Source organism: Eumetopias jubatus, unplaced genomic scaffold (genome assembly GCF_037043125.1).
Source record: "Eumetopias jubatus isolate StellerSeaLion01/CBP00866 unplaced genomic scaffold, mEumJub1_p1.0 scaffold_15, whole genome shotgun sequence".
NCBI classification, from domain to species: domain Eukaryota; kingdom Metazoa; phylum Chordata; class Mammalia; order Carnivora; family Otariidae; genus Eumetopias; species Eumetopias jubatus.
The window spans coordinates 87,398,986-87,425,636 of NW_028274821.1; the positions used below are offsets into that span (position 1 = coordinate 87,398,986).

The following is a 26,651-nucleotide window of genomic DNA, read 5'->3' on the forward strand; positions in this document are numbered from 1 at the left end:
CAGGTGGGCTTGGTTCCAGGAACCCCACACACCTCTGGAGCTGCAAGGCCTCCACCCAAGCTGCAAAATACATGACTCACTGGCCGGCTGCAAAAGCTGGCCATCCTGTGTGTGAGCTCCCAGCCTGGAGGGTGCGGGCACTGTCCTGAGGAAGCCCACAGCAGGACCAGAGAGAGCCAAGCTGGATCCAAGAGACACAGGAAACAGAACCAGAGTTTAGGTGCATTTATTCCTGTACAAATCATTACAAAACCAAGTGTGGGGTAGTCGCCGGCTCCCAGCCCCCACCCCAATGTGCAAAGGCTTGCTGCTGGCCTCTTCCTCCTCCACCTGACCCCTCCAGCTCCACAGCCTCCTCCAGGAAGCCCTCCAGTCTTCCCTTCCAGGCTCTGGAAGAACAGGGGCAAGCCCACCTCACTGAGGTCCAGCAAAAAAGTGCCTGATGTAGAGTGAGGGGGCAGAACCCAGGCGACGTGGCTCCTAGTCCCCTGAGAGCCTTCCCAGGCCCAGCTGAGGGGAGACCCTTGGACGACTCCAGCAGCTGCAGACAAAGGGACTGCGTGAAACCCCAGTTTGGCTGGGATTCACCTTTCTCAGCCCCAAAGGCTACTCCAACAGGTGGAAAGCCTCACTGCTGGATGGCAGAAAAGGCAGCCTGGCTCTTTAAGAGCCAAACTAATGGCAGCTGAGTGGAGGGACTAAGAAAACAGCTGAAGGTTTGTCCCTTTCCTATTAGATACCACCCCCCCCCCCACCGCAAACCCTGTGGGAGTTTACGCAAAAATACCCTAAGTTTCCAGGAGGAGGTGAGGAAAGGGACTCTAGACTCCCAGGGAGTTGAGCCCCCCAGCAAGGGGTGGTGGCTGGAGGGGTCCAGTCTTAGGGAAGACAGACCCAAGGAGGTCAGTGGGGAAAGTAGGTGGGGGCCTCAGACTCCACGTGAGAACCTGACACAGGCAGGAGGGCGACCAGAGAAGGGGGCAAGGGTTTTGTCCAAAGCCACTCAGGGCAGAGCCAAGACCCGGACGCTGGCTCCCACCTCTAGGAGCCACCCCACCCCAAACACCCCACAAATGCCCTGGCCTGGCCTCCAGACACAGCTCCCACTCCCATGCAACCTCTCTTTCTGGCTCTGGGAAGTGAGGGAGCAGCACAGAGCCCCCAGCTCCGCAGGACAGGACCCCCTTGTCCCAGCCAACAGGGAGTGATGGGGGGGTCCATCCTGGGGCTCTGAACCAAGGCCTTGTGGGAAAGCACACGTCCTTAGCACACGTCAGATAACTTCAGAAATACCCTGATTGACTATGCTCAGACCCTGACTGGACAAGAAATACCTCCAATACCCCTGATTAACCACATAGCTCAAATCCCTGATTGGTCAAGAGACACCCCAGGCCCTCCCTGGCTGGAGGATACAAGGCCCAGATTGGCCCGAAGACACTCCGGCCAGCCTTGATTGGCCAGGAGATGGCCCTTGGTTGAATGGCTGGGAGGACAGTGGCCTCTGGCGTGCCCCCGTGAGAGGTCCACGGGCAGGGTGGCCTAGGTCCAGGAGGGGTGGGAGAAGGTGATTCCATACAGCTGGGCCCAGGAGGAGAAGACCCTCTTCTCGGTGATGAAGCGGTGGTGGTTGCCCTTGCGGCTGTGCTCATTCTGGATGTAGGTGACGCACTCGTCTGGCCCCTTGGGCTCATAGTAGTGGTAGGGCATGCGCTGGCGGCGGGGCCGCTGGCTGGGGCAGAGCAGATGGGAGCAGTCAGGGCAGGGGGAGGCACCAGCGGGGCCCTTGCGCTTCCCAGCTCCTGACTTGCTAGAGGACTTCAGTGGGGGAAATCCCTGCCCCTCCCGGAGCCTCAGTTTCCCCATCTGTAAAATGGATGTAGGGTGGACTAGATTTATGACCACCCAACTTTTTTTTTTTTCTTTTAATATGACTGAAACTTTTCCTTTCCTTAGGAGGGTGATAGTGTAGGGTAGTGGAAAGAAGTAAGGGCTCTGGAGCCTAGCCCCAGTGCTTACGGTTTGTGGGACCTTAGGCCACTCACAAAGCGTCTTCCTCAGTTTTTCTCATCTCCGGAACAGAAAGAATAAGGCAACTGTCCACTAGGGTCCCTGTGAGGAGTAAATGACCTAACAAATGTAGCCAGGCCTGGAACATGGTCAGTACTCGGTGAAGAACAGCTGTCACCTAGCAGGCTTGTCGTATAATATTATTAATGATAGTGATTATTAATATACGAACTCTGGACTCTGGCTGAGTTGAGGGGAGGCCCCTGAGAGAGCTAGCCCCACGAAGCCTGGCTCTCCACAGAGCAGTTTGAAGACCATTAAATAGAGGCCCTCAAAGGCACCCCCCAGCCAAAGTTTCCGGGGTTCCATCCTGCAACCAGTGACTGGGTGTTGTTGGGAGGGGGGGCTCACCTGCAGTAGTCGGGGGGGACCATGCCATAGACGTGCACGTGGTCACACAGCTCTACTGCAATCACCATGGTGAACCAGCCGGTGCTCAACCACGAATGGGACTTTTCCCTGGGGGCAGAGAGGGGGCATGATGAGGGGGCATGCAGATAGGAAGGAATGGTCAACCCACCTGGAGCTTCCCGGAACTCCTCCCACGCCCCTCCCATTGGGGCCCTCTCCCCTCTTCGGTGACCCCCTAGTCCAGCCCCACCGTGGGAGCGTGTACATGCTGGCAGAGGGCTTGTCTGGGCAGAGATGCAGGGTGTGGGGAGAGCTCTTTTGAAAGAACAGCGCATGCTGGGAATCAACTCCTGGGGAGATTAGTCACAGTAGGGCAGGTTGCAAGTGACCATGAACTTACTAGACTCATGGTCTTGCTTGACGGAGCTTGCTAGAAGCCGCTGTGCCCACACTAGAAGCAAACGCCTAATGGGAGTCTCATCAGAGAAGGTCACGCTGTGACCACAGGTTCGGAGCAGGGCATGGAAAGGAGCCAAGGGCCTAGAATTGAGCTGCCCACTACAGCAGCCAGGAGCCACATGTGGGCACATGGGGGCACATGACGTGTGGCTGAAATGTGCTATCAGCATAAAATATGCACGGGATGTTTTAGTATGAAAGAAAGAACACAGAAAATGTCACTCGTAGTTTTTGACTATATGTTGAACTGAAAATAGTTTGGATATATTTTATTGAAGGTGGTTCTTTGGGAAATTTAGAAAGAAAATAAACCTCTCACAAGACTGACAAAGAGAGAAAAGACACAAGTTACCAATATCAAGCATAAAACAGAGGATATCATCACAGACCCCGTAGACATGGGAAGGGCAATAAGCAAACCATAAACAATTACGTACACAAATTTCCCAACTTAGATGAAATAGGCCAATTTCTTGAAAATCAGAAACTACCAAAACTCAGCCAAGATGAAACAGATTAACCTGAGTACGTGTGACTATTAAGAAACTGAATTCATCGTTCAAAACCTTCGACAAAGAACTCTCCAGGCCTAGATGGCTTCACTGGCAAATTCTACCAAACATTTAAAGAAGAAATAACACAATTCTACACATTTTCTGAGGCCAGCATTACCCATAAGACCAAAGTCAGGTAAAGACAGTACAAAAACAAAACTATAGATTGATATCTCTTATGAACACAGACACAAAAATCTCAGCAAAATGTTAGCACATCATATCCAGCAATATATAAAAATAATACACCACAAACAAGTGAGGGGCTGTATTATTGGTGGTATAATAACCAGTTTATTCCAGAAATGCAAGTCTGATTCAATATTCAAAAATCAATCGATATTCAAAAATACATAGGGTAGTACAATCCACCACAGTAATAGCCTTAAGGAAAACCACATGATCGTATCAACTGAGGCAAAAAAAAACACTTGATAAAATTCAATGTCCAATAATGATGAAAACTCTTAGCAAATTAGAGAAGGGAACTTCTTCAACCTGACAAAGGACAGCTAAGAACTCTACAGCTCACATCTTATTCAATGATGAAAGACCAAATGCTTTCCAACTAAGACTAGGACCAAGGCTACTCTCATCACTCCCCACACAACTTGACCTTGGATCAAAAGTCCTGGCCAGTGTAATAAGGCAAGAAAAAGAAATAAGATGTATACCCATTGGAAAGGAAGAAATAAAACTGTTCTGAATTACATGTCCTTGCAACATGACTACGTGTAAAGAAAATCCCAATGAACCTAGAAAAATCTCCCAGAACCAGTAAGTAAGGTTTAGCAGGATTATAGGATATAAAGTCAATACACAAAAATCAATTGTATTTCTGTATACTAGCAATGAATAATTAGGAACCCCCCAAAATTTTAAATATAATTTATAATAGCTCCCTCAAATCTTAAATATTTAGGCATAAATCAAACAAAGTATAGGATCTATATGCTGGATGTATTGCGTTAAATAAAATATATTAAAATTAATTTTACCTGTTTCTTTTTACTTTTTTAGTTTGGCTACTATAAAAATTTAAATTACATATATGGCTTGTATTGTATTTCTATTGGATAGCACAGGCCTAGCTGCTTTGGGGAGATCAGCCAGAAAAGGACATGCGGGGAAAGATGTATCCTTAGGATAGAGCATGCTGGGAGCAACTACGTGCCTAAAGCAAGACATGCTGGGTACAGTGAATACCTGTCAAGAGCTATGGGGAGCTCTCCTAGAAAGATGCTAGGCATATGCCACCTTAGAGCAGAGCATGCTAGGAGCCCTATTCCCTCAGAGCCATGCATGCTGGGAGGAAGCCCTCCTTGGGAGACAACACAATGCAGAGCATGTTGGAAGTGACTCCTGCTAGGGGCTGGACATGAAGAAAATTCCCGAGGAAAACCTAACCAGAGGGTGGCAGGAAGTGACCACACCCTCAGAACAGTGCATGCTGGGAATAACAGGCCCTCTGGGCAGAGAATGCTGCGGGAGAGCACAGGGCTGGCCAGAGGGGGCAGGCAGGAGGCTGGTACCTGTCCTTGCCCGTCTCACCCCGGAAGAGGTCGTCAAACTGGCGCATGCGGCCGGGAGAGACGGCATAGGCCTCCATGTTGGGGAACACCAAGCCTGCCCGCTGGATGACACGCACAAGGCTGCCCTGGGGCTTCTGCATCTTGTTCGGCGGCCCCCAGAAGATGAACACGGTTTCAGGGGTCCGGTTGACGAACTCCTGGGGCCTCCGCAGCACACGGAATACGCTGGAATGGGCTACCACACGGAAGGTGGTCTTGTTGCCTACGTCGGCTGAGTAGCCCGTGGTGGGCGCGTCGTTCATGCGGATTGTGCACTCGGCTCGTTCAATCTCGGGGCCCAGCTTGGTTCCCAGCAGGTGGCTAGAGCTGGTGACAATCACACACTGGTGGCACCGGGAGGGCAGTGTCTGGGAGGGGGCAAGGAAAATCAACACTGTCTGTCACGTCCATTCAGTGCCAGGCCCTATGCTCTGTAATCCAGGCTTCTGGGAGGCAGGAATTATTTTGCTCATTTTATTTCTATTCATTTACTCATTTATTTATTTAGAGAGCACGGCGGCGGGGCGGGGGGGACAGGGCAGAGGAGAGGGAAAGGGAGAGAAAGAATCTTAACCAGGCTCCACGCCAAGCGCGGAGCCCAATATCGGGCTTGAGATCATGACCTGAGCTGAAATCAAGAGTTGACTGCCCAACTGAATGAGCCACCCAGGTGCCCCTATTTTGCCCATTTTTTTTTAAAGATTTTATTTATTTATTTGACACAGAGAGCAAGAGAGCACAAGCAGGGGGAACAGTAGACGGAGAGGGAGAAGCAGGCTCCCTGCCAAGCAGGGAGCCCAATGCGGGGCTCGATCCCAAGACCCTGGAATCATGACCTGAGCCAAAGGCAGACGCTTAACCATCTGAGCCACCCAGGCGCCCCTATTTTGCCCATTTTAAAGACAGGGAAACTAAAGGCCATTCACTTGATATTCAACAACTATTACGGCAAGCTGGCTAATGGCCAAATACCAGAGACAGAGCAATGAATAAAAGGGACCCCACTCCTGCCTTCAAGAGTTTCATGGTCAGAGAGACAGTAAACAGATAAAAGACAAACTAATGATAGGTGGTGAGTAAAACGTGCTACAAAGACAATACAATAGGGGCAAGGGATCAAGAGGGACAGGAGTGGGGGCTACTCTAGAAACATCACTGGGGGGGGGGGTTCTTGGAGCTGAGACCTGGAGGATGAAAAGGAACCACATAGGAAAGTACTCAAGGCAGGAGGAACAAGCAAGACCAGAGGTTCTGAAGTGCGAATGACCGCAGTGTGTTGAGAAGCAAAAGAAGGCCACTCGGCTAGGGCAGACTGAAGGAAGAGGGCAGAACAGTCACGCGGGGATGTCCCCAAAGTCACACAGCAGAGGAGCACAGTGTTTGGGTAGGAACCCAGGTCTATATGGCCACAGAGCCCCAGCGTTAGTCCAGTTCACACCACAGCAAGTCTTAACACCAAAAGCTAAGTTTATTCTCACTAGCTAGGGTAAGAGAATTTAAAGGGACAAGGTAAAGTTTTTTTTATACACAGAGGGCAGGCAACACTCTTGTTGAAAGTGGTTGCTAGAACTTGAACTCGTCTGAGCTGGAAAATCCCCTAAGAAGGCATCCTCCCCAGGGCACCCATCACATTTCCACACTACCCACAAACAAGACACCACCTTGTCAGTCAGGAAAGGGTGTGGAAGCCCCTCTGGGCCTCTGTTTCCCCACTGGTGCATGAGTTGGAACCACATGTTCTCTGGGGCCTATTTTCTGCCCATGGAATCCTGTTTACCCTTTAAGCCTAAGCTCAGGTGCTACCTCCTCCAGGCAGTCTTCCCTGAGCCTTACTCCAAAATCCAACAACAGGTCCCATGGACCTCAACTGATGACTTTTCCAGCTTTCCTGGGCCCTACTGGCCTCCCCTCTCCGGCTGGAAGCAGCTACAAGCCCAGCGCTGCCTCATTCCCTGCCGTGTCACCCACACTCAAGCTCTGCCACTTTTTTCCCAGGTTCCATTATTTTTATTTTAAGAGTTCTTAGGGTCTCAATTAGGTGCTGATCTATGGGCCCCTTCCCAGTAAGGGTGTATTCAGATGCTGAGAGACTTAGGAGAATTTGTGAGGGAGGAGAGGGAGACAGGCAGCATTGGGAGACCTCCTCCGCCAGGAAGGTGTCCATATTCCAGGCCACTGAGGATCTCCCTGGCATCCTGGAAAACATTTAGGGTTTAGAGGATTATAGGGTGAACCCCCAAAACACAACCTGAGTCTCATGGCTACCCAAGGCAAACAGAAGCCCCGGGAATAACAGGTGGCTTCTCTGCACAGCCGCAACTCTGAGGGGGGTTGGGGCAATACCCTGGCTCCTCCCCTCCCTTGCCGTGTGGCTTTGGATAAGTGACTTTACCTCTCTGAGTCTTGGTTTCCCCATCTCTTCAAGGGGGCTAACAATGCTGACCTCACAGGGTCGGTATGATGATTGCTGCTAGTCACAGTGCCCAACACACAGCAGGCAACTGACAAAGGACAGCCATCATTATGACTGTTTTTGTACTGTCAAGTACTCGAGTGCTCAGCTCCCAAACCCTGTGTGGACTCGCCAGCAGAGACAGAGATCAGTGAAGACCAGAGACACCTGTCCTTAGGGATTCTGACTCAGGAGGCAGTAGGATATCAGTGCTAAAAATGGGACCTTGAAGAAAACGGAGGCCCAGAGACAGACAAGGCACCTGTCCAAGGTCACACAGCCAACAGGGAGGGGGCTGAAGGCACTGGAACCGGGGCCTTGACTCCTGGGGTCCCCCCCCCTTTCCTTTAGGAAGAATGGAGGTAGCAGAGAGAAGAGGTGGAGGAGGTGGGAACAGAGATGGTGGGCAGTGGGGACGATGAGCCATCAGCCGGGTCTTGGAGATCTCCCCAAAGCGGTCACGCTACCTTGTTGCCGAGAATCGGGACGTACGCATCAGTGATGCTCCACTTCTTGAGGTCGACCGGCCTGCGGGTGCGGCCCCGCGGGGAGCCGTAACGGAAGACATCATGGGCACTGTTGGAGCTGTAGACGATGAGGATGGTAATGAGGGCGAAGACAACCACGAACACCGCTGAGCGCTGCTCCTGGAGAGGGGAGAGGCTGGTGAGTGCCCAGCCACCCCACAGGCCCCCACCTCAGGGCCTTGCCACCTGCCGTGCCCGGCTCACTCCGGCTCGTCATTCCAGACGGGTTCAGGCACCACCCCCTCTGGCCCCCTGAGCACCCCCATCCCGGCACCGGTCACACTGCATTCAAATTGCCACCCCCCCCCCCCAGTTAGGCCATGAGCTCTGTGGGCTGGGACCGAGGCAGCTTGGGAAAACGTGAATGAATGGATCACTCTGACACCCTCAGAGTGATGCTCAGAACATTCTGTCGTCTTTGACTCTGACCACTGCCCCTCCCCCCCCCACCCTTCCCAGTCACCTGCTCGGCCAATCCTTTACCACAGATGGACCAGTCAAACCTAGGAGAACAGAGGTAGACCTAGCCCAGAGACAGACAGGAGCTTGCCCAAAGCCAGAGATCAGTGGCCACAGCAGAGCTCAAGCCAGGGCCTCTCAGGCATCAGGCACTTCTTGGGAGGGAAGAGACACTGGTGGTGGCCTGGGTCTGAGGCAGGTCCAGAGGAGCCCATTTTGCTGAGGAAGTAAACGGCTGAGATGGGGACAAGAAATAAAGGGGGACTTACTTTGTTGCTACTCATCTCTCTCCGGCGTCTGCTGAGGGGCAGGGGCCGGCGTCCTGCAGGTGGCCCAGGGGGCAGGGATGTGGGGTCACACCTGCAAGTCACAGAAAGGTTATGGCTTGGGCGCTCTCCCCTAATACAGCTGATCAAAGGCTACACCCTCCCCACCCAACCAGCTTTCCTAGCCACCCGTGACTTCAAGGCTCAGGGCCATATCCATTTTGCAGAGAGAGATACTGAGGCCCAGAAAGGGCAGGAACCTGCCTGAGGTCACACAGCCAGGTGGTGGCAGAGCCCTGTCTCTCTCCTTGCCCCTGGCTCTCTCCCACTCTGCTTGCTGAGCAGGGACCTCCCCACACCTTAGCTCCCCGAGAGGGCTGGCAGGCCTTAAAGCTGGCTCCCCAGCTGAGGGGCTTGTCCGCCACCCACACACACTCCCAAACTCTGACTTAGGTCCCTGTGGCCTTGGAATAAAGCAATATTCTTTCTAGGTACCCAAACTCTTCTGCACAGGCACCCTTCCAGATCTTGCACAAACTGTCCGCTCTATCTAGAACACCCTGCCCTCTTGCACCCTGCTCATGCCCTCTCATCCTCCAAGCCTGGGGTAGGCCAACAACTTCCTGTGTGTCACCTCCCCGCTAGGCTGAGAGCTCTCAGATCTTCACTCACATTCTCTGCTGTGCCTCTGAAGCCACGGAAATGGGTGCAGGAGGTTCGCTGAATGACTTCGTTAATTAACAATAAGATCTTCGGCGATTAAGGGCAGACTCAGCAATGGGCTATAATCACAGCCCCACCCTGAGAGTGGGGGTGGTGGGGGTCTCCAGTAAAGATGCAGCCCAGGACAGCCCTTCCTTCCTGCCCATCTGCCCTCAGCGGCCGTGGCTGTGAGGGGACATCCTCACTGGTCCTAGCTCCCTCCAGACCTCAATTTCCCCACCTGTCAAAAGGGAGTAAGTACTTGCATCCAGCCACCTCCACCAGATTCAAGGCCAAAGGGAGAGTGTGCTGAGGGAGAAACGGGTGCCCTGGGCTCCCCAGCTCCGTCCTCCCCTCCAGGGGCCTCCCAGCTCTCCCGCCGCTATCCCCGCCCCCTGACCTGGCCGCTGTTTACTCCTACACAGCCACCAGGAATAGCCACAGAACCTCAGGCCAAAGGAGGCTCCCCCCAATGCCGCTCCTGATTGGTTGGGCCCCGACTCCGCCCGCTGCCCAACCCCGCCCTTTCTCCGCGGGAGCCCCCCGCCCCTGCTCCCAAGCCGGGTGTCAGATTTCTCCCCGGCAGGAGGGCCAGTCAGGGAGCTCTCGGGACTCTCATTGGGTCCAGTGCCCGCGCGATACAGATCAGGAAACTGAGGCTCATTAGAAGAGAAAAGCAGCTTGTCTTTGGACTCACAGCCCGTTAGGGCGCAAGACAGGAGTCCAGAATCCCTGCGTCGCACCCACCAGCACTGACCCTCTGGCAGTCCAGGCCCTCACTGTCTAGGCGGAACCTCTCCTCTCACTACCGTTTCCTTCTTATGGCCCCCCACCCCCCGCTCCAGACACACCAGGGCACAACAGTTCCCAGGCTCACCCCCTGCTTTCCCACCTTTGCCTGAGCCGTGCCCTCAGCCAGTACCACCGACGCCCCTGGTCAGCCCTGTCATAATCCTGCTCTGATAAGGCCATGGTCATACAGCATCTCAGGTGCCAGTGTGAATCCCGGTTCCACCACTTACTGGCTGAGGGGCCTCGGGCAAGCTATGGGACCTCTCTGAGCCTCAGTTTCCTCATCTCTGAAATGGTAATTATAAGGGTAGGTAACTTACGGGGTTGTTGAAAGGATTCGAGCAGATGTGGCAAGGGAAGCACGGGGCTTGAAAGTGCTCGATCAGTGCCTGTCAGTAGCTGCTAGTCTTGTGGTTATTCATTTGTTGGAAGCCTTCCTCACCTTGAGCTTGCGAATGAAACACTGCCCCTTCTCCGACACCTAGCCTAGTCACTTCCCTCTGATATCGAAGAAGGTGTGCAGGAAGCCACACTAGGCATCACCCACTCACCCCATCCTCCGGGCAACGCTGCAAGGGAGGGGCTCTCATTCCCCGTTTCACAGATAAGGAGACTGAGGTTCAGAGAGGCAGAGCTGCCCAGAGTGTGCTGGGGAGCCTTGTTTACAGGCTTGTTGGCAGGGAGCAGCCCGGGGCTGAGCCTGTCAGGATCTCCCTCCAGGATCTCCCCGGGCTGGAATGTGCCAGAGGCCACCAAGTTTGTGCTCAGCACCTGGCCTAGCACTGGGGAGCAGGCCTGCTGGGGAGCGACTTGCTCAGGCTGGGGAGGCGGCAGGCAGCCCAGAGCGCTGGGCCAGGAGCGTGGTCTCAGCCCCGAGACGGGCAGTGCAGGAGGGCTCAGTCCGTGGGGGGCTGAGGTGGGGGCCACACCCTGCCCTCTGTTTGGGGGCTTTCCCTCCCTCAGCCGGTGGAGTCCTCCTGCAGGGTCGAGACGCCCCCACGAGCCGCGTGGGAGGAGGGCTCCGGGGAGAAGGGGGGTCTCCTAATGTCTACATGGGGGGTCGCTGAGCCCGCGGGTCCCCTGGTGGGGGGCGACTCACCCTGTCCGCCCCCTCTTGCGCTGACCCCCTCCCTAATTCCCGCACTCCGGGCGGTCCAGAGTCCTAGCCCCAGCTGGGAAGAGGAGGGAGGCAAGACGGCGGCAGGTCCCCGAGCTCTAATAGGGTAGGTAGCGGCAGGGGCCGCGCGAACCCTGCGACAGCCCTTGGGCGCGAGGACCGGGGTCTCCAGGCGCGGCTGCCGAGAGTGGGTCTAGAGGAGCCCTGGGGCCCCGCATCTTCCCCCTGACCGGGGGCTCCCGGCCCCTGCCCCGGGGTGCAGGCAGAGCCCCCCTCCCGCTGCCCGCCCCCGCGCGGCGCCCGCTCACCTCCCCCGGGGAGCGCCCGGCCCCCCGCGGCCCCCGAGCCCCCTCACATGGCGCCGGGAGCAGAGAGCCCGGGTCCGCGCTGCTCCGGCCGCCCAGGCCCCGCCGCAGCCCCCGCCCGCCGGGTCCTAGCGCCGCTGCCGCCGCCGCCGCCGCCGCCGCCGCCGCCGCCGCCGCCGCCGCTCGGGCCCAGGCCAGGGAGGCGGGCGGAGCCTGGAGGGGCCGCGGGTGGCTCCGCCCCGGAGCGGCGCCGGCGGGGAAGGGTGAGGGGCAGGCGACCCCGAGCCCTGACTGCACTCGCGCGTCGCTTGCTCCTCTGGGCAGTCGGTAGTGGCAATGAAAAAAAAATCACAACAGCCTTCCGGAGCCCTTCAGCGTGAGTCGGACCCGCTTCTATCTCGCTTTATTGCCTCCACGACCCGGATGGGGAAACTGAGTCCCGGGGCACACTGCGCTTGGGATCAGTTGAGTTTCTCCCGGGCTCCCCTACCCCGGGCCTCCAGAGCCCTGTATCCACTAGTCACCGTGGGTGAACTCAGGGGTCCTCCCTTGAATTCAAGTCCAGCTGTGCCATCTACTAGCTGTTTGGGGTTGCATACTACTAACGCTTCCTCTGCCTCTGGAAAATTGGAAGAACGACCTCATAGGGTGTTGTTAGGATTAAAAATGTTACGTTACTTCTTAGAGTTATCGAGGTATTCATGACATCGTTTTATGTGATGTGGCCGTGACAGGGGCCTGCTTAAAAAAACAAAGGAACAGCCCAGCTAAAATGAAGGATGCAGATCAATATGCACGGACAGGAAGAAATGTTCAGGATATTTACAGGCTATTTAAGTGAAGAAAGCAAGTGAAAGAAGTTAATCATTCTGGAAAAGGAAATTGTAAAAATTTGCTTTCCGCTCCTGGATATGTCCCCTGGAGAAATTCTTGCACATGTCCACAAGGAAGTTTGGAGTAGCAGGGCTTGACATAACACAAAACTGGAAACAGCCCATATATCTGTCAACAGGAGAATGGATTTGTTTCCTTGGCAGGATGCCGAGGTGGAATATTATATAGCAGGGAAAAATGAATGAGCTACAATGACATGGATGGATTTTAGAAGCATCAGCAGTGAAAAAGACAAGTCCTGGAAGACAAATAAAACTATACACTATATTGGGGTTTTTTTTAAAGGTTTTATTTATTTATTTGACAGAGAGAGAACACAAGTAGGCAGAGAGGCAGGCAGAAGCAGACTCTCCACTGAGCAGGGAGCCTGACGTGGGGCTCGATCCCAGGACCCTGGGATCATGACCTGAGCCGAAGGCAGCCGCTTAACCAACTGAGCCACCCAGGCACCCCTATACACTATATTGTTTGAGCATATAGCTGGCACCCCTCACAGCCAGAGACAGGTTTAGCTTTTGCCTATCCAAATGATTAAAGTTTTAAACCAGCAAAAGTCAAGAACACAGCTGTCTCCGTGGCGGAGACAGGGATGCAAGAAAGGGGAGGGGCGGGGAGGGGAGGAAACACAGAGGCACGCAGTTCTAATACCACTCTGGTCTTTCAGCAGGGACCTGGGTTCAAGAGGTTTGTTATATTATTATGTTTTATAACTTACAAGTATGACGCATGCCATCATTTCTATGTATCACAGTATTCAAAAAGAAAAGAGGAGGAGATAAATGAAAATATGGAAAGACCTTTTGCCTGTCAGTGATTAAAGTGTTAAGAGTGGTTATTTCCAGGGACGCCTGGGTAGCTCAGTCATTAAGCATCTGTCTTCGGCTCAGGTCATGACCCCAGAGTCCTGGGATCAAGTCCCTCATCGGGGAGCCTGCTTCTCCCTCTGCCTGCCACTCAGCCTGCTTGTGCTTGCTCTCTTTCTCTCTGACAAATAAATAAAATCTTAAAAAAAAAAAAAGAGTGGTTATTTCTGGAATGATGAGATTATGGGCTGTTTTTGCTTTTTTGTGGGTTTTTTTTTTGAGGAGGGTGCTTCACTGTATTTTCTAGAAATTTTAAGATAGTGATTACACAATGTTTTTATATTTAAAAACTGAGTTTTTAACTTACGAAAAAATGAACTGCATCTATAACACGATTTCTTTAAAAAAATGTACACAAAAGGTCTGGAAGAATCCACACTGGACTACTGGTTGTAGTTTCCCCCCGGAAAATGGAGGTGGGGCAGGAGGGGTGGGTGCTACCTTCACCTTTTGCTTTGTCAAGTTCCAGGTTATTTACACTGAACTCATTTGTTTTGTTTTGTTTTAAAGATTTCATTTATTTATTTGACAGAGAGAGAGCATGCACAAGTGGGAGGGGGGTGGCAGAGGGAGAGGGAGAAGCAGACTCCCCGCTGAGCAGGGAGCCCCACGTGGGGCTCGATCCCAGGACCCTGGGACCATGACCTGAGCCGAAGGCAGATGCCCAACCAGCTGAGCCACCCAGGCGCCCCTGGACTCATTTGTTAATAGCACTTTGTGTTCCATTAAAACAAAAGTGGCCTGGGGGCGGGCCCAAGGTCCGTCTTCTAGGCTGTGGCGACACCCCCACTGGGCAGTAGGGCTCAGTGGAGAGAGCCAAAGGTGGAGTCAAGGCTTCTTGCGCCCCTGCTGTCCAACTCCTGCTTCCTGAGCCCCACCCAACTTCAGCCACCAGAACTTGCCCTGCCAGCCCCAGGACAGAAAACCGTGCGTCAGGGAACAGAGCAGTCCGGTGGGAAGCCTGATGCTGGGGGTTCAGAGAAGAGGAGCCCCTTGCCCGAAGTCACCCCGCAGGTTGGAGGCTCTACCAGGGGCGGGGGCGTCCTGTCCCCAGCCCTGCTTCCTGCCCCAGGCCAATGACAGGGACTCCGGAAATCAGAAAGTGCGGCAACCCAGCTCCTGGACCAAATCCGGACCTGGAGCTCCCCCCTCAGGCCTGCCATGTCTGCGGGCCCAGGCTGACTCGAGAAGGCTCGGCTTTAGGGCCGGCTTCCCTCTCCTGGGCCCCAAGAACAACAACCACGTCAATAATCACAAGGATAAGAACAGCTCTGGTGTGTCGGGTGCTTTCTCCTTTGCTAAGCACTTTGCAGACAGACCTCACTGATTCCTTAAAATAACCAATGAGATGGGCACCAGGCTCTGGAGGGAGAAAACGAGGCTTGGGGTGTGCGCAGGTGCCCAGGCTGGGATTCCCCCACGCCTGTCTGCTGAATAACCATGAGCTGTTCTGCCCCGAAGCCCCAGGCCTGCCCCACGCCCACAGCGGGGCTTTCATGGATGGGCGTCCATGTTAATGCTGGTGCTACCCTCCAACCCTGCCCAGAGCCAGTCCTCCCCACGGGGCTGCCCATCCATGGTCTGCCAGTGGTGGCCTCTGCGTCAGGCCTTCCTGTCCCAGAGTGGGGGTCCTAAGTGTGACCACCCTCCCTCCTTACCCCTTAACAATCTTTGCCCTAGGAAGAGCCTGCAGGGATCTCCTCACCCACCACCCCAGCTCCCAGTTTGCACGGACGAAACCAAGGCCCACAGAGGGGTCAATACCTGCCCCAGGCTCCCCACTGTCTCCTGGGCAGAGCCAGTGTGAGAGCCAAGCCTGGAACCCTCTGGACAGAGAAAGAGCCCAAGGGAAAGGCCTTTGGAGGAGAGGCCAGTAAGAGCCCCCAGCGGGTGTGGGCCTGCACACAGGCGCTGTCCATAAGCTCATGTTACCTGGGCAGTGCGCCTGGAACCAGGAAGTAGCTGGTTCTTAACAGGCTGGAGTGGGCAGGTGGGCCCAGGTGACCCTGGACACAGGAGGCCACTGGTATCCAGAAGAACCAGTAATCCTTTCCTCACCCGGCTAGATGAGGTGTGAGTGTGAGTTCCTGGCCTGGTCCCGAGTTCCTTCCGAGAAGAAACCCCTTAAGACACTTCCAGGCTCTGAGGCTCACCTGGTTTCCCCTTTGACCTCAGGAGGAAGTAGATACGTCCCCAGCAGGCCTGCTGAGGGACAAAGGAGCAGGGCTGTGGACAGGAAAACAGAGCCCCAAAGAGGGGCTGCACACCACAGTGCCCCACCCCCACCACACTCCTCTCGCAGGTGGGAGGAAGCTTCTGCCCTCAGAGAGCCTTCGGCAGGCCCAGAACCTTCACCAGAGCAGCCAGGGGTCCTCCTCTTTGGCCCAGAGGACGTAGCTGGTGGATTGTTCCTGCCAGGTCACCACCGTAGAAAGACACATTATTTAGGCCAACCCAGCAAAAAACATCCATGGGGGCAGGACCAGGACAGAGGTTCCTCTGCGCACTGGGCCCAGGGGCTGAGCCAGCATCTGGGGGGGGGGGCGGGGGCGGGGGAATGGGGTATGGAGCCGGAGGAGGTGGCAACCTCTTGGGAGGGGAGTGAGTTCAAATCCCATCTGGTCCTTGGAGACCGAGGTTGAGGCTGTGAGCAGGGAGGCAGCTGGTGAGGGTGGGAGGCGTTCTTGCCCCTCTGTCACTGCCAAGCGGGGCCTGGGTTAGCCAGGGAGATCCCTTTGAAAATGATGGGTCCCGCCTATCAAGCTATCAAGTGCCAGCCCTGGGGCCATCTCTCTGAATTCATACAATCCCCTGGGGTAGGGACTACTTTTCTTTTTTTTTTTTTTTAAGGAGGCTCCACACCTACATGGGGTTTGAACTCACAACCCTGAGATCGAGAGTCGCACGCTCTACCGACTGAGCCCGCCAGGCGCCCCAGTAGGGACTACGTTAATACCTTTTACAGATGAGGAAGCTGAGGCCCGGAGAAAGGCACTAATCTGCCAGGGTTCCACAGCAGGAGACTGAGCAAGGCCAGGTCTCATTCCAGAGCCCTCCCTCTGAGCCTGGAAGCTCCCCTCCCAACCCTCTGCTTGCCAGGTTACCTCTGCCCAATACCTGCCCCTGAGACACTGGCTACTGCCAAGCCAGTGGGCCTGCCTGGCACTGGGGAGGGGGTGCTGGGTCACCCGGACTCCCTCACACAACTGGCCCCATGATTTGTGGGGGTCCAGTGCCAAAGGAAAATGTGCAGCCTCTTATTAAAAAAGTAAGAATTTCAGGTTGACAATAGCAGGAGCATTACGCAAAGTACAGGACTCTGAACAGCTGTCTAGGTTATAGGCCCGTGAAGCAGGCCCCAAACCCTGGGGCAGGGAGCCAGAATCCCAGGGCTCCATCCCAGCTGAGAGCCCAAGGTCCTGGGGTCCCGGTTCTCCATTAGTCTCCTGGTCTCCAGTGAAGGAAGGAAGGAGGGAGGGAGGGAGGAGAGGAAAAAGGGCGGGAGGAGTAGTGAAGCCCTCTGGTGGGCTCTACCCAGCCCCCTAGTGCAGGGCCCAGGCACTCAGGCAACTGCATCGTGGCTCAGCCAAGCAGCTTTTCCTTATCTGTAAAATGGGCTCCTCCCAGGGTGACCGCAGGGCCTTGCTCACCGGCTCTTGCTAACGGTTTACTGGTGGGTCTGCTTTTCCCACCTTATAGGTGAGGAAGCTAAAGCTCGGGGGCGGAAAGCCTGGGGCCTGCCCTCCGCCTCCCTTTATTGCAGTGTGACCAACTCCAGAGTTAACAGGGGATTTCACTGGTAAGGTCCTTGGAATTTAACCCGGACCAGGGAGGCAACATGGGGTGGAGGAATTTCCTTCCCACCCTGAGTCATTTCCTCCCAGGCCCTAGACTCTCTTCCCACTGGTGCAGGACAAGGGATCCCCTGGAAGCCTCTGAGTTGGGGCGTTCCCTGAGCCAAGTGCAGCCAGGGAGCCAGACCTCCTGGCCTGGTGGGGAAGCAGGTAGGCTCCTGGGGAAGAAACACGTGGGCAGATTAAACGGCCAGAAGCCCAGCCAGCTGTGGGCCTGGGAAGGGGCCCGAGGACTCAGCCTGCCCTAGAGTCAACAGGTTACGGGACTGTGACAGGGGGAGGAGCCCCAATCCCCACCCCCAGACACATGATCACACTTCAGACAGGCTTCCAGAAAACACACGTTTACCCGTACACTCCAGAGGTGGCCCTGGCAGTCATAGTTCAAAGGCCCCTTTGCCCAATGAACCGCAAGCTGCAGGCTGCCCTGACCAGGGCAACCACCCTGGGAAGTGTGGCACCAAAGGCAGGTGGAGGGGGGAGAGTGAAGAGGGACCAGGGCTGTTGCAAGATCGACGTCACGATGCTGGCGAGTGGGGGGGCCCCTGGCCCTGGGGCAAAGGCCACTGGACAGATCCAGAGAAGGGATGAACCCCCAAATGAAGATTTGGATGACTCAGGGAGTGGGGTGTGGAGGAGGCCACAAAGGTCGCCACGGTCCTCCTTTTGCCCCCCTCAAGTCCGGAGCCCTGAAAGGGCTCCAAGTGTCCCCAGGGAAGGGCAAGAAGGCCCACGAGGCATACAGCGGGAGACATGACCCATAAATTAAATGTTTTTGGTGGAGTGTGGAACAGAGGCCCTGTGAAGGCGTGGCGGCCGGCCGGGTGACAGGGTTACTGGGTCCTCCACGATGGGTGGGCGAACACTATGGGCCTCTTCTTGGCCCAGCGAGAGAACACAGCCTTCTCAGTGATGAAGCGGTGGGCACTGCGGGGCGCCCGTTCGTGCGCCAAGTACATCTGACACTCGTCCAGCCGGCCCTTCTCAAAGTAGTGGTAAGGCACCGAGGGGTGGCTGTCTTCCCTGCGGGTGGGGAAGAAAGACAGAGGTGGGGTGTCTGAAACTCGCCCGCCTCCCGCCACCTGCTGCCGCCTACCGCGGCCACCCCTCACCGGGTACTCCCACCGAGCCCCATGCCAGGCCCCGGGGAAGGTCAGGACACGCAGGGAGGAGCGGGACAGTCCACGGATCTCAAAGGCCAGAGTTCAACCCCGGCTCTGCCTCTGGCAAGCTGGCTGACACTGGGCCAGAGATGTACTCTCTGAGCATAAACAACCTGTCTATAAGATGGACATGGGCACCTGAGAGCACAAGTCCAAAAAGATCAAGACTGCCAAGTGCAGGGGCCTTGGCAGAGGGCACACGGGCTCCCATCATCTCGCCCACGTGCTCATCAAGCAAGCTCCAGAGAGAACAGAAGATAAAGATCGGGGACCTGTTCTGCACGCTCTACACGTGTTACTTACAATAATGCTGGAGTATTACAGTATCAACGGCAACAGGTCAGATGTAATCTATCCCTGACACGCATTATCAGCTGGTGCCCGACGATGCTGTTCTAAGCACTTCGGTAGACTCTTCTCTCTCTAAATGTTTCTACCACCTTCTAGGGAAGGTGTGATTATTTTCTTTTACGCTCGAGAAAACGGAGGCCCTGGGAGGTGGCAGGACTGGCCCAAAGTCACAACGGTAGGGTGAGACTGGTCACGAGGCTGGGCTCCTTCCCACTGGCCACTGGGTCCAACAGGTGTCTGAGCCCCAGCAGCCCCCTGGGGAGCCCACACACCCTGTGCTCCACAGCTCTGAGGTCCCCCAGGCTGAGTCAGGACAGGGGGCCCACAGTCCTCCCCACCCCGGTCTTTCCTCCCACCCAGGAACCGGCCGGCCTGACCTGCAGTAGCTGTCGCTGACCATTCCATAGACCACGATCTCCTCACACAGCTCCAGGGCGAGGACCATGGTGAACCAGCCAGTGCTGAGAAAGGAGCCCGACTGCCTCCTGGCAGGAAGGAGAATAGTCAGCCCAGCTGCTCCCCTGACTCAAGTGGGAGCCAGGGGCTGTGTGGCGGACCCAGCCTCAGCTCTCTTAGGACATAGTGGGGAGGGGACAGAGCCAGCCCGAGATCAGCAGCAGGTAATAGGTGGAGCTGGATGCAAACCCAGGCCTGTTCAGCCCCTTACCACCCACACAGGACTTCAGAAAACCCCCAGACGATGGTGTGGGGACCCGGGTCACAAGCTCTGCTCATCTAAGGGAGCAAGCTTGGGGAGATGGTGGGCGGTCATAGCGCACAGCGGTTGAAAGTGGGTAAGATAGTTGTCTGGCGGGGCGCCTGGGTGGCTCAGATGGTTGAGCAATCTGCCTTCAGCTCAGGTCATGATCCCAGGGTCCTGGGATCGAGCCCCACGTCAGGCTCCTGGCTCAGTGGAGAGTCTGCTGCTCCCTCTCCCTCTGCCTCTCCCCCTGCCCATGCTCTCTCCCTGTCTCTCTCTCTCTCTCAGGTGAATAAATAAAATCTTAAAAAAAAAAGATGGTTGTGTGGAGTCAGACGGTCTTCAGTTCAAACCCTGAATCTGCTCTACAGTATCAGGTTTGCTCCTAAACCTCTCTGGGGCTCACTGACCCATCTGTGAAATGGGGAGAATTATAGGTAGTTATAGGGAGGGAACACTGTCTGCTCAGCACCCTCCAATGCTCCATGCCCACCTGGGAGCAAGGGGCTGTGTGGGCAGCCCAGGCCTCAACCCTCTCAATGCACCAGCACTGTTACTCTCCCAGCTGAGGGCCACTCACCTCCACCTCAACAGAGGGGTTATGGGGTGGCTCACTCATTCAAACTCAATACCTCCCAGGCCCTGTGCTGGCCAGGAACCTGTCACAGCCAGTGCTAACATTCTCAGGGGAGGCGGCAGAACTGCTGAGAAGACAAGGAGACAAAGGAAGGGGACAAAGAACGTCAGGCAGGGAGGTACGCCTTCAGACGGGGTGGTCAAGGAGGGCTTCTCTGAGGAGGTGACATCCCATCCAGACCTGAATAGCAAGGAGTCAGTCATAGGCAGATGTGGGGGAAGAACATTCTAGATGGAAGGAACAGCATGCATACGCAAGGCCTGCTTCTGAGGAAGCCCAGATGGCTGGGGCAGGTTGAGTGAAGGGAGATGACGCGATCATAGACAGGCAGGGGCCAGATCATACGAGGCTTGCAGGCCAGGGGAGGGGAGGGGGTGGGAGCCTCCACTTTACTCTGCATGTGAAAGTGAAGCTGCTATCAGGTGGTTGAGGGCAGGCCACCAATGGGATGAATTCACTAGGGTGGTTGGGGCTCAGACTACAGGGGGCCAGAGCACCAGCAGCAAGAGGGTGCCACAAGGGCGGGGGGGATGGGGCGGGGGGTGGGGGGAATGGTGGCTTAGGTCAAGGTGGCACCTGTGAGCACAGGAGTCAAGAGCCCACGATATGTGGCAGATGATGCAATGAAAGGAATCAGGTGCAAAGCCCAAGCTTCTGGCTGGGAGACTGGTGGCTGGCGGCTGTATTTCCTGAGTTGGGGCGGGGGCGGGCTGGGGGGTGGGGAGCCAGTGTGCAGAGGAGGTAGGCGGGAGTCAACGAGTGTGCGATAAAATGAGATCTTCCATGCAGAGTGCTTAACTCAGTGCCTGGTGCACGCAGAGGGCTGTTACTACTGTTAACTGTTACTTTTGTCATCTGGCAGGGACTTTAGAGACCAATTCAGATCTCAGGGAGTATCCCCTCCAGAGGGAGGAGCTCCCTGATGCTGCCCCACCCAGCAGTGCTCCCGTATCTTGCGCTTGCAAAGCCAAACACCCCTCACCACCGCTGGGGATTTTTTCATCTTTGTGCTAATTCAGTGAATGACAGTCTTTCTGCTTCTGTCCCCCATCAGAGGCAGGAGCACATCTGCCTCCATCACTGCTGCCCCCCAGCGCCTGTCAGAGCAGACCCTTGACGGACAAGAAGCTGCTGGAGAAGGCATGCCCCCAGCCCGCAGGGAGGCCCCCCCGCAGGCCAGCGCCAGGCTCACCGGTTCTTGCCCGTCTCGTCCTGGAAGATCTGGTCGCAGTAGGCCATCATGCGCTCGGTGAAGGTGTACACCTGCAGGCCTGGGTACATCCTGGTGAGCTGTAGCAGCGTGCGGTACGTGCGGCCGCCCAGCGCCCGGTCCATGTGCCTGCCCTGGCCCCACACCACGTAGAGTGTGTCTCGAGCGTGCTGGAAGTAGTGCGAATAGTTGCGCAGCAGCAGGGGCACGCTCGTGTGCGAGACCACGCGCAGGGTGCTGCGCCGGCCCACGTCCGCCTCAAAGCCCACGGTGGGCGCCTGGTTCATGCGCAGTACGCACTCAGCACTGTCGATCTCGGCACCCAGGCCCGAGCCCAGCATCTGGCCCGAGCTGGACACCACGGCGCAGCTGCGGCACGGTTCCCGGACCAGCGGCTGCAGGGAGAGGCAGAAATGGAGAGAAAGGCATGAGCGCACAGCTCCCACAGCCCCGCTCCAGCCACTGACTTCGCCTGATCCCTGTATCAGCTCCGAGTACAGCATCAACCCATTTTGCAGATGAGGAATTTGAGACTGGGCAGGCGGCGTGACTTTCTTACGGTTATACGGATAGCCAGGGGCAGGGCTGAGACGCAGAGCCCCATACTTCCTCCTCAGCCATATTCATGGCCCTTTTCCCGATTGCTGAGGCCCTAACAGGCCCTCCTTCATGGGTTCCTTATTAGTTACATGAGCAAATATTTATAAAGCACTTAGAGCAATGCCTGGCACAGACGGGGTGTCACATGTGTGTGTTTGTTAAGTAAACATGAACCTCAGCTCTTCACAATCACTGTTCCTCTGCCCAAGCCCCACTCACGTTATGCCCAGTTCATAAGTAAAAGCGGGGTCTTTAGTGCCACAATAACATTGAGAACCCCTGGTTCTGAGCCTGAATCCTGGCTCAATCACTTCCTCTCTCCTGGAGCCTCAATTTCCTCATCTGTCAAATGGGGATGAAAATATTATCTACTTCATCAGGTTGCGAGGACTCAATGAAAAATGCCTGGAGAGTGGGGCGCCTGGGTGGCTCAGTCAGTTAAGCATCTGACTCTTGAACTCAGCTCAGATCTTGAAAAAAAAAGAAAGAAAGCCTGGAGAGTGATCAGCACAGACCCAGAGCACAGTGAGGGCCCAACCACCATCTCATTATCACTCGAAGAGCAGAAGCTGAGTCAACATGCCTGCAAATGTTCCCAGAAAGGGCCTTGCTCTTCACTCCAGGTCTCCATGTCCTCCTGGGAGCACAGGGGTTTACAGTGACCTTTATCCCACCCTGGGACATTTTATATCTAACATAATGTTGATTTAGGGACTCATGGGTCCATTTTCCAAGCCCCCAAAATACAGAACAAGACCTCTTTATTCTGCTTGCAGTTTGAGCCTGTCTTCACAATGGGGGTCTGTTCAGATCTGAGGTCACCACCAACCCCAGGAGACATTCTGCTTCTCCCACAAGGTCTTAAACGTCTTTAAAATATTTAATTACAACTCGTCCATTTTGATACCCAAAACCTGGATTTCTGGCTTCTCTTAAGAAACCCAGAGGATCTGGATCTGGCTACTCTGAGCCCACATCCCCATGAGCTCTTGAGTGTCTAAAATATTCAGTGGCCACTAGCGTGGAAGATAGGACAGCATCTACCTGGCCCACCCCACCACTGGTCCCACCTGGCCAAAGCCCCAGTGGTTTTGCATCTTGATCAAATATTTATACAGCACCTGTTGCGAACACTGTCCATTCAACCCAATCAAATCTGCACAGCCACTCTGTAGAGAAGGAACTACAAGATGGTCTCTTACTGATGAGGAGGCAACCAAGACTCAGAAATTAAGACCCAAAATATGTCCCCTCCAAGCCGGGGTCCCTGAACATGCCTCCCAGTGCAGGATGCCTTTGAGAAAGCTACCATGGGGAGGCACTGAAATCAGGGTGAGGGGGTAAGGTATTCTAAACCGCGCCTGGCACAGCAAGCATGGGGAGGTGGGTCGTCACCCCTGAACCCCAGTGTCCCTGTCTCCCCATGAGAGGGAGAGCTCTGGGGTTGACATGACTTCTCTCTGTCATCTCTATCCCTGGCAGCCATCAGTACAAGGCAGGGCCCATCCAAATACACATCTGCTGCATGAATGGATTATGCGCATACATAGTCAATTTTAAAGACACACAGAACGATGCACAGATCACCATAGTGGGATGGTGTCTGTCTCCCCCACCGGGTCTAAGAGCTCCAGATGGCCAGCCACCCTGGCTGACTCACCTTTTTTACCTCCAGCACCCAGCTGAGAGCAGCCAGGCAATATCTGTTGAATTAAAAAAAAAAAAAAATTCCTCTTAGAACTTGGGGCTCACAGAGGTGAAGTGGCTACTCAATGTCACAGAGCTGGTGAGCAGAGGGGCCAAGCCTGGGGCCCAGGCTGGCCTGGCATGAGCCTGGTTCTCACTTACGCCCAGAGAGTTGGGGGCACCCTGGCAGCCGTTGCCGGCCCTGCCACGCGACACATCGTCCAGCCAGCTCACCTTCCCATCTGGCACACTGCTGTATCCGCTGAAGCGCAGGGGCCCCGGCACAGTGGGCCTGGAGTTGGTGGAGGGCTGGGGGTCCAGGCAGGAGGCCAGGCAGAAGGGCAGGCCAGCCCAGCAGCACAGCAGGATGTAGGCAGCAGAGAAGCCCAAGGAGCACAGGGTAATGAGCAGGAGCCGGCCCTGGGGGATTCAGCGGTCGTGAGGTGTGGGCAGGGGTCCCTGGGGCTCCTAGAAGCTCATGCCCCAGCCCCATGGGTCCAAACCCCAGCTCAGTAGCTTCCAGAACATTAGCACAGTCCACGGTCTCTGTTAACCAGGGCTTCCTCTGGGCTGCCAGGCTCAGGCCCTGGAGACGAGCCCTACTATTATCCCCATAGTCTAGATAAAGAATCAGGACGGGGCTTTAAAACCAGGCTGCAGAGCCCATGCTCTTAACCGGAAGCCTAGGTGCACTGTGCGGGCTTGGGTATGACTGTCCACCCCTCTGGGCCTGTTTCTGCTTCTAAAAAATTGGGGCGCATAATGCCTGCAATGTGAACGTACAGTAAGCTCTGTGTACTCCAAAGTGGTGCACAGAGGACAGGAGAGCAGCCCCTCAGAAGAGCAGCCATCCTTCTTCAGACCCGGGGCCGAGGCTGCCAGTGTGCCCACGTCCTGCCCCCTCCCCCAGGGGCTCAGTGACCAGCCTCCTAGCTCATGATCTGGGTCAGCGGCCCAGGAAGTGAGGGAAGTGTCACTCAAAGAACGGTTCCAATAATTGAAAGCTGCCGCTCAGAGGCTCCCACCTCCACAAAACACGTGCCAGAGGCCATTTGAACCAGGAAGCCCTCCAGGCCCATTGGCCCTGCTGGCAGGCTTAGTGACCAAGCCTTCAAGGGGGGGCCACCAGGAAGAGGGCATGACCCAGGGCTGCCCTCATGTGCTGGGCCACCATGGTCACTGTGTGTGTCTCTCTGGGCTCTAATATTCTCCCAGCCTGCCCAAGGCACAGGTCCCCCCTCAGAATCCACCTAGGAGCTGTTGGTGCTGAAAACCAGAGGGGGGCAAAGCAGCCCCCCCGCCCCCACCCAGGCATATCCTACCAGAGGCCTACCCTTTTCTGCCCACAAGCCACATCAGCTTCTAAAAATAAATCTCTCTGTGGCCAGCTGTGCGGGGGAGGGGGTTCAGCCCATGAGGCCTCAGGCTCTGCCTGGCACCTGGTCCTCTGCCCACAAGGAACCCAGAGATCTGAATTCAGGTGGTCGTGGTGGACTCCCCCAACATCCAGGGCCCTCTCCCACAACCAGGGGCTCCTGAGTAAAGTCAAGAGCAGCTAAACCGCACTTTCACACCATGTCCCCCTCCCAGGTGGGTGCCTCACCTGGGTGGCCTCTGGGTGCTTACAGGAGATAGTACTATGGAGATGTGCAAGGCCCTGAAACCAGAGAGGGAACACCACTTGCCTGAAGCCACACCGCCTGCCAGACCAGATCAGCAGGGCTTTAAGCCAGTCGGCCCTTCTTAGCTCAGGAGCAGTGGGTCAGAAGTGAGTCAGTCCTGGGGTGGGATAGGTTAGGAGGCTGCTGTGCCGGAAGTTCCCCAAGAGCCTTCCTCCTTACACCACTTACCGGGGCCTTCATGCTGCTGCCGCTGCTCAGCAGCCACCGCGCTGCCGTCTCCAGGGCTCCCGCTGGGAAGGGGTGCGGGCCAGGCACCTGCCAAGATCCAGAAACTCAGAGCTGGGTCCTGGGGCTCTGAGGAAACGGCGCAGGGAAACTGAGGCAGGGGAGGGTATGGGCCAGGGTCAAGGCAGATGACTCCCAGGAATCAAACTCCTTTTAAAGCCCCCAAACACCGGACAGAGCTGTCCTCATCCTAAAGGAGCTGGTATCGGGTGACCTTCGGGGAAACCTCCCGCCAACCCAATTCCCATTGTGCAGATGGGGAAGGAGAGGCAGGGAGGGGGAGCCCTCGGCTCAAGGTCACCCGTCGAGTCCGGGTCAGTTAGAACCAGGAGCCAGGAGCCCCGACTGCCACCCCTATACCCTCCTACCTCACTACAAGAGGGATGAACGGTGAGGCCTGGGGCGGGATAATTCCACCCCTCTCCCAGATTCCACCGCCCCCTCCCCTGGCCAGGCGCTAACCAGGCGGACGGGCTGGGGCGCTCCGGCTGCTCTCGATTCGCTGCTCGGAGCTCCATGGCCCGCAAACCGGGCGGGCCGGGCGGGAAGCCGGAGCCCCGGGGCGGAGGCGGCACCGGAGCCGCGGCTTCTGGAGGCTGGAAACCGAACGGGAGCCGCCGGCACCGGGGGCGGGGTCTGCGAGGACGGGGAGGAGACAGGCGCGCTGGGGGCGGGTCCCGGGCGACGGGGGCGGGACCTACGAGCACCGCCGGCGCGGCGGGGGAGGGAAGTGCGTGGCTGGCGGCGGGGACCTCCGGGATGGGGGCGGGGCCTGCGGGCCAGGGGCGGAGTCGGAGGGCGCGCATCTTCCCTTTTTTTGCTCTCCCACATTTCTTCCAAGCTCCGGTCGGAGGTCGGGTGGGAGGCGCGCAGAGAAAAGACCTAGGGAGTGTGGGAACCGGCGCGCCGTGGCTGCCTAGCGGTTCGGACTCGAGTTTCTCCATTTGTGAAATTGGGGGATGGGTAGGAAAATTAAGCAGGGGCTTGGGGTCAGGCAGCCCTGGGTTTCAAGCTTGTAGGATTGCCAGATTTAGCCAGTAAAATACACGACGCTCAGTTATATTGGCATTTCAGATAAACAGTGCATAATTATATTAAAAATCTGACATTCCTGTGTAACTGGGCATTCTATATTTTCTCTGGCAACCCTAACGGGACTGT

The 26,651-nt window shown here is 55.9% G+C and overlaps 2 protein-coding genes across 8 annotated transcripts; both read right to left on the reverse strand.

Annotated features, from left to right (window-relative positions):
* Positions 1–210: 210 nt before the first annotated feature.
* Positions 211–11,741, reverse strand: ST6GALNAC6 (ST6 N-acetylgalactosaminide alpha-2,6-sialyltransferase 6). 5 transcript variants are annotated; one of them, XM_028107826.2, is made up of 6 exons: positions 11,629–11,741; positions 8,713–8,803; positions 7,925–8,104; positions 4,967–5,373; positions 2,422–2,529; positions 211–1,728 (listed from the first exon to the last, which is right to left on the reverse strand). In XM_028107826.2, the coding sequence occupies exons 2-6, from the start codon at positions 8,725–8,727 to the stop codon at positions 1,350–1,352; spliced, it is 1,089 nt and encodes a 362-aa protein (XP_027963627.1). In that variant the 5' UTR covers positions 8,728–8,803; positions 11,629–11,741; the 3' UTR covers positions 211–1,349. The 5 variants fall into 5 exon arrangements, with proteins under 5 accessions (XP_027963627.1, XP_027963628.1, XP_027963630.1 ...); XM_028107827.2 differs by lacking the exon at positions 11,629–11,741 and adding an exon at positions 10,524–11,550; XM_028107829.2 differs by lacking the exon at positions 11,629–11,741 and adding an exon at positions 9,653–9,896.
* A 5,823-nt stretch (positions 11,742–17,564) lies between these two features.
* ST6GALNAC4 (ST6 N-acetylgalactosaminide alpha-2,6-sialyltransferase 4) lies at positions 17,565–26,115 on the reverse strand. Of its 3 annotated transcripts, none has more exons than XM_028107903.1 (6): positions 25,953–26,115; positions 25,434–25,520; positions 23,818–24,003; positions 21,280–21,692; positions 19,128–19,235; positions 17,565–18,259 (listed from the first exon to the last, which is right to left on the reverse strand). In XM_028107903.1, the coding sequence occupies exons 2-6, from the start codon at positions 25,443–25,445 to the stop codon at positions 18,070–18,072; spliced, it is 909 nt and encodes a 302-aa protein (XP_027963704.1). In that variant the 5' UTR covers positions 25,446–25,520; positions 25,953–26,115; the 3' UTR covers positions 17,565–18,069. The 3 variants fall into 3 exon arrangements, with proteins under 3 accessions (XP_027963704.1, XP_027963705.1, XP_087875047.1); XM_028107904.1 differs by lacking the exon at positions 25,953–26,115 and adding an exon at positions 25,859–25,941; XM_088018921.1 differs by lacking the exon at positions 23,818–24,003.
* Positions 26,116–26,651: the final 536 nt, after the last annotated feature.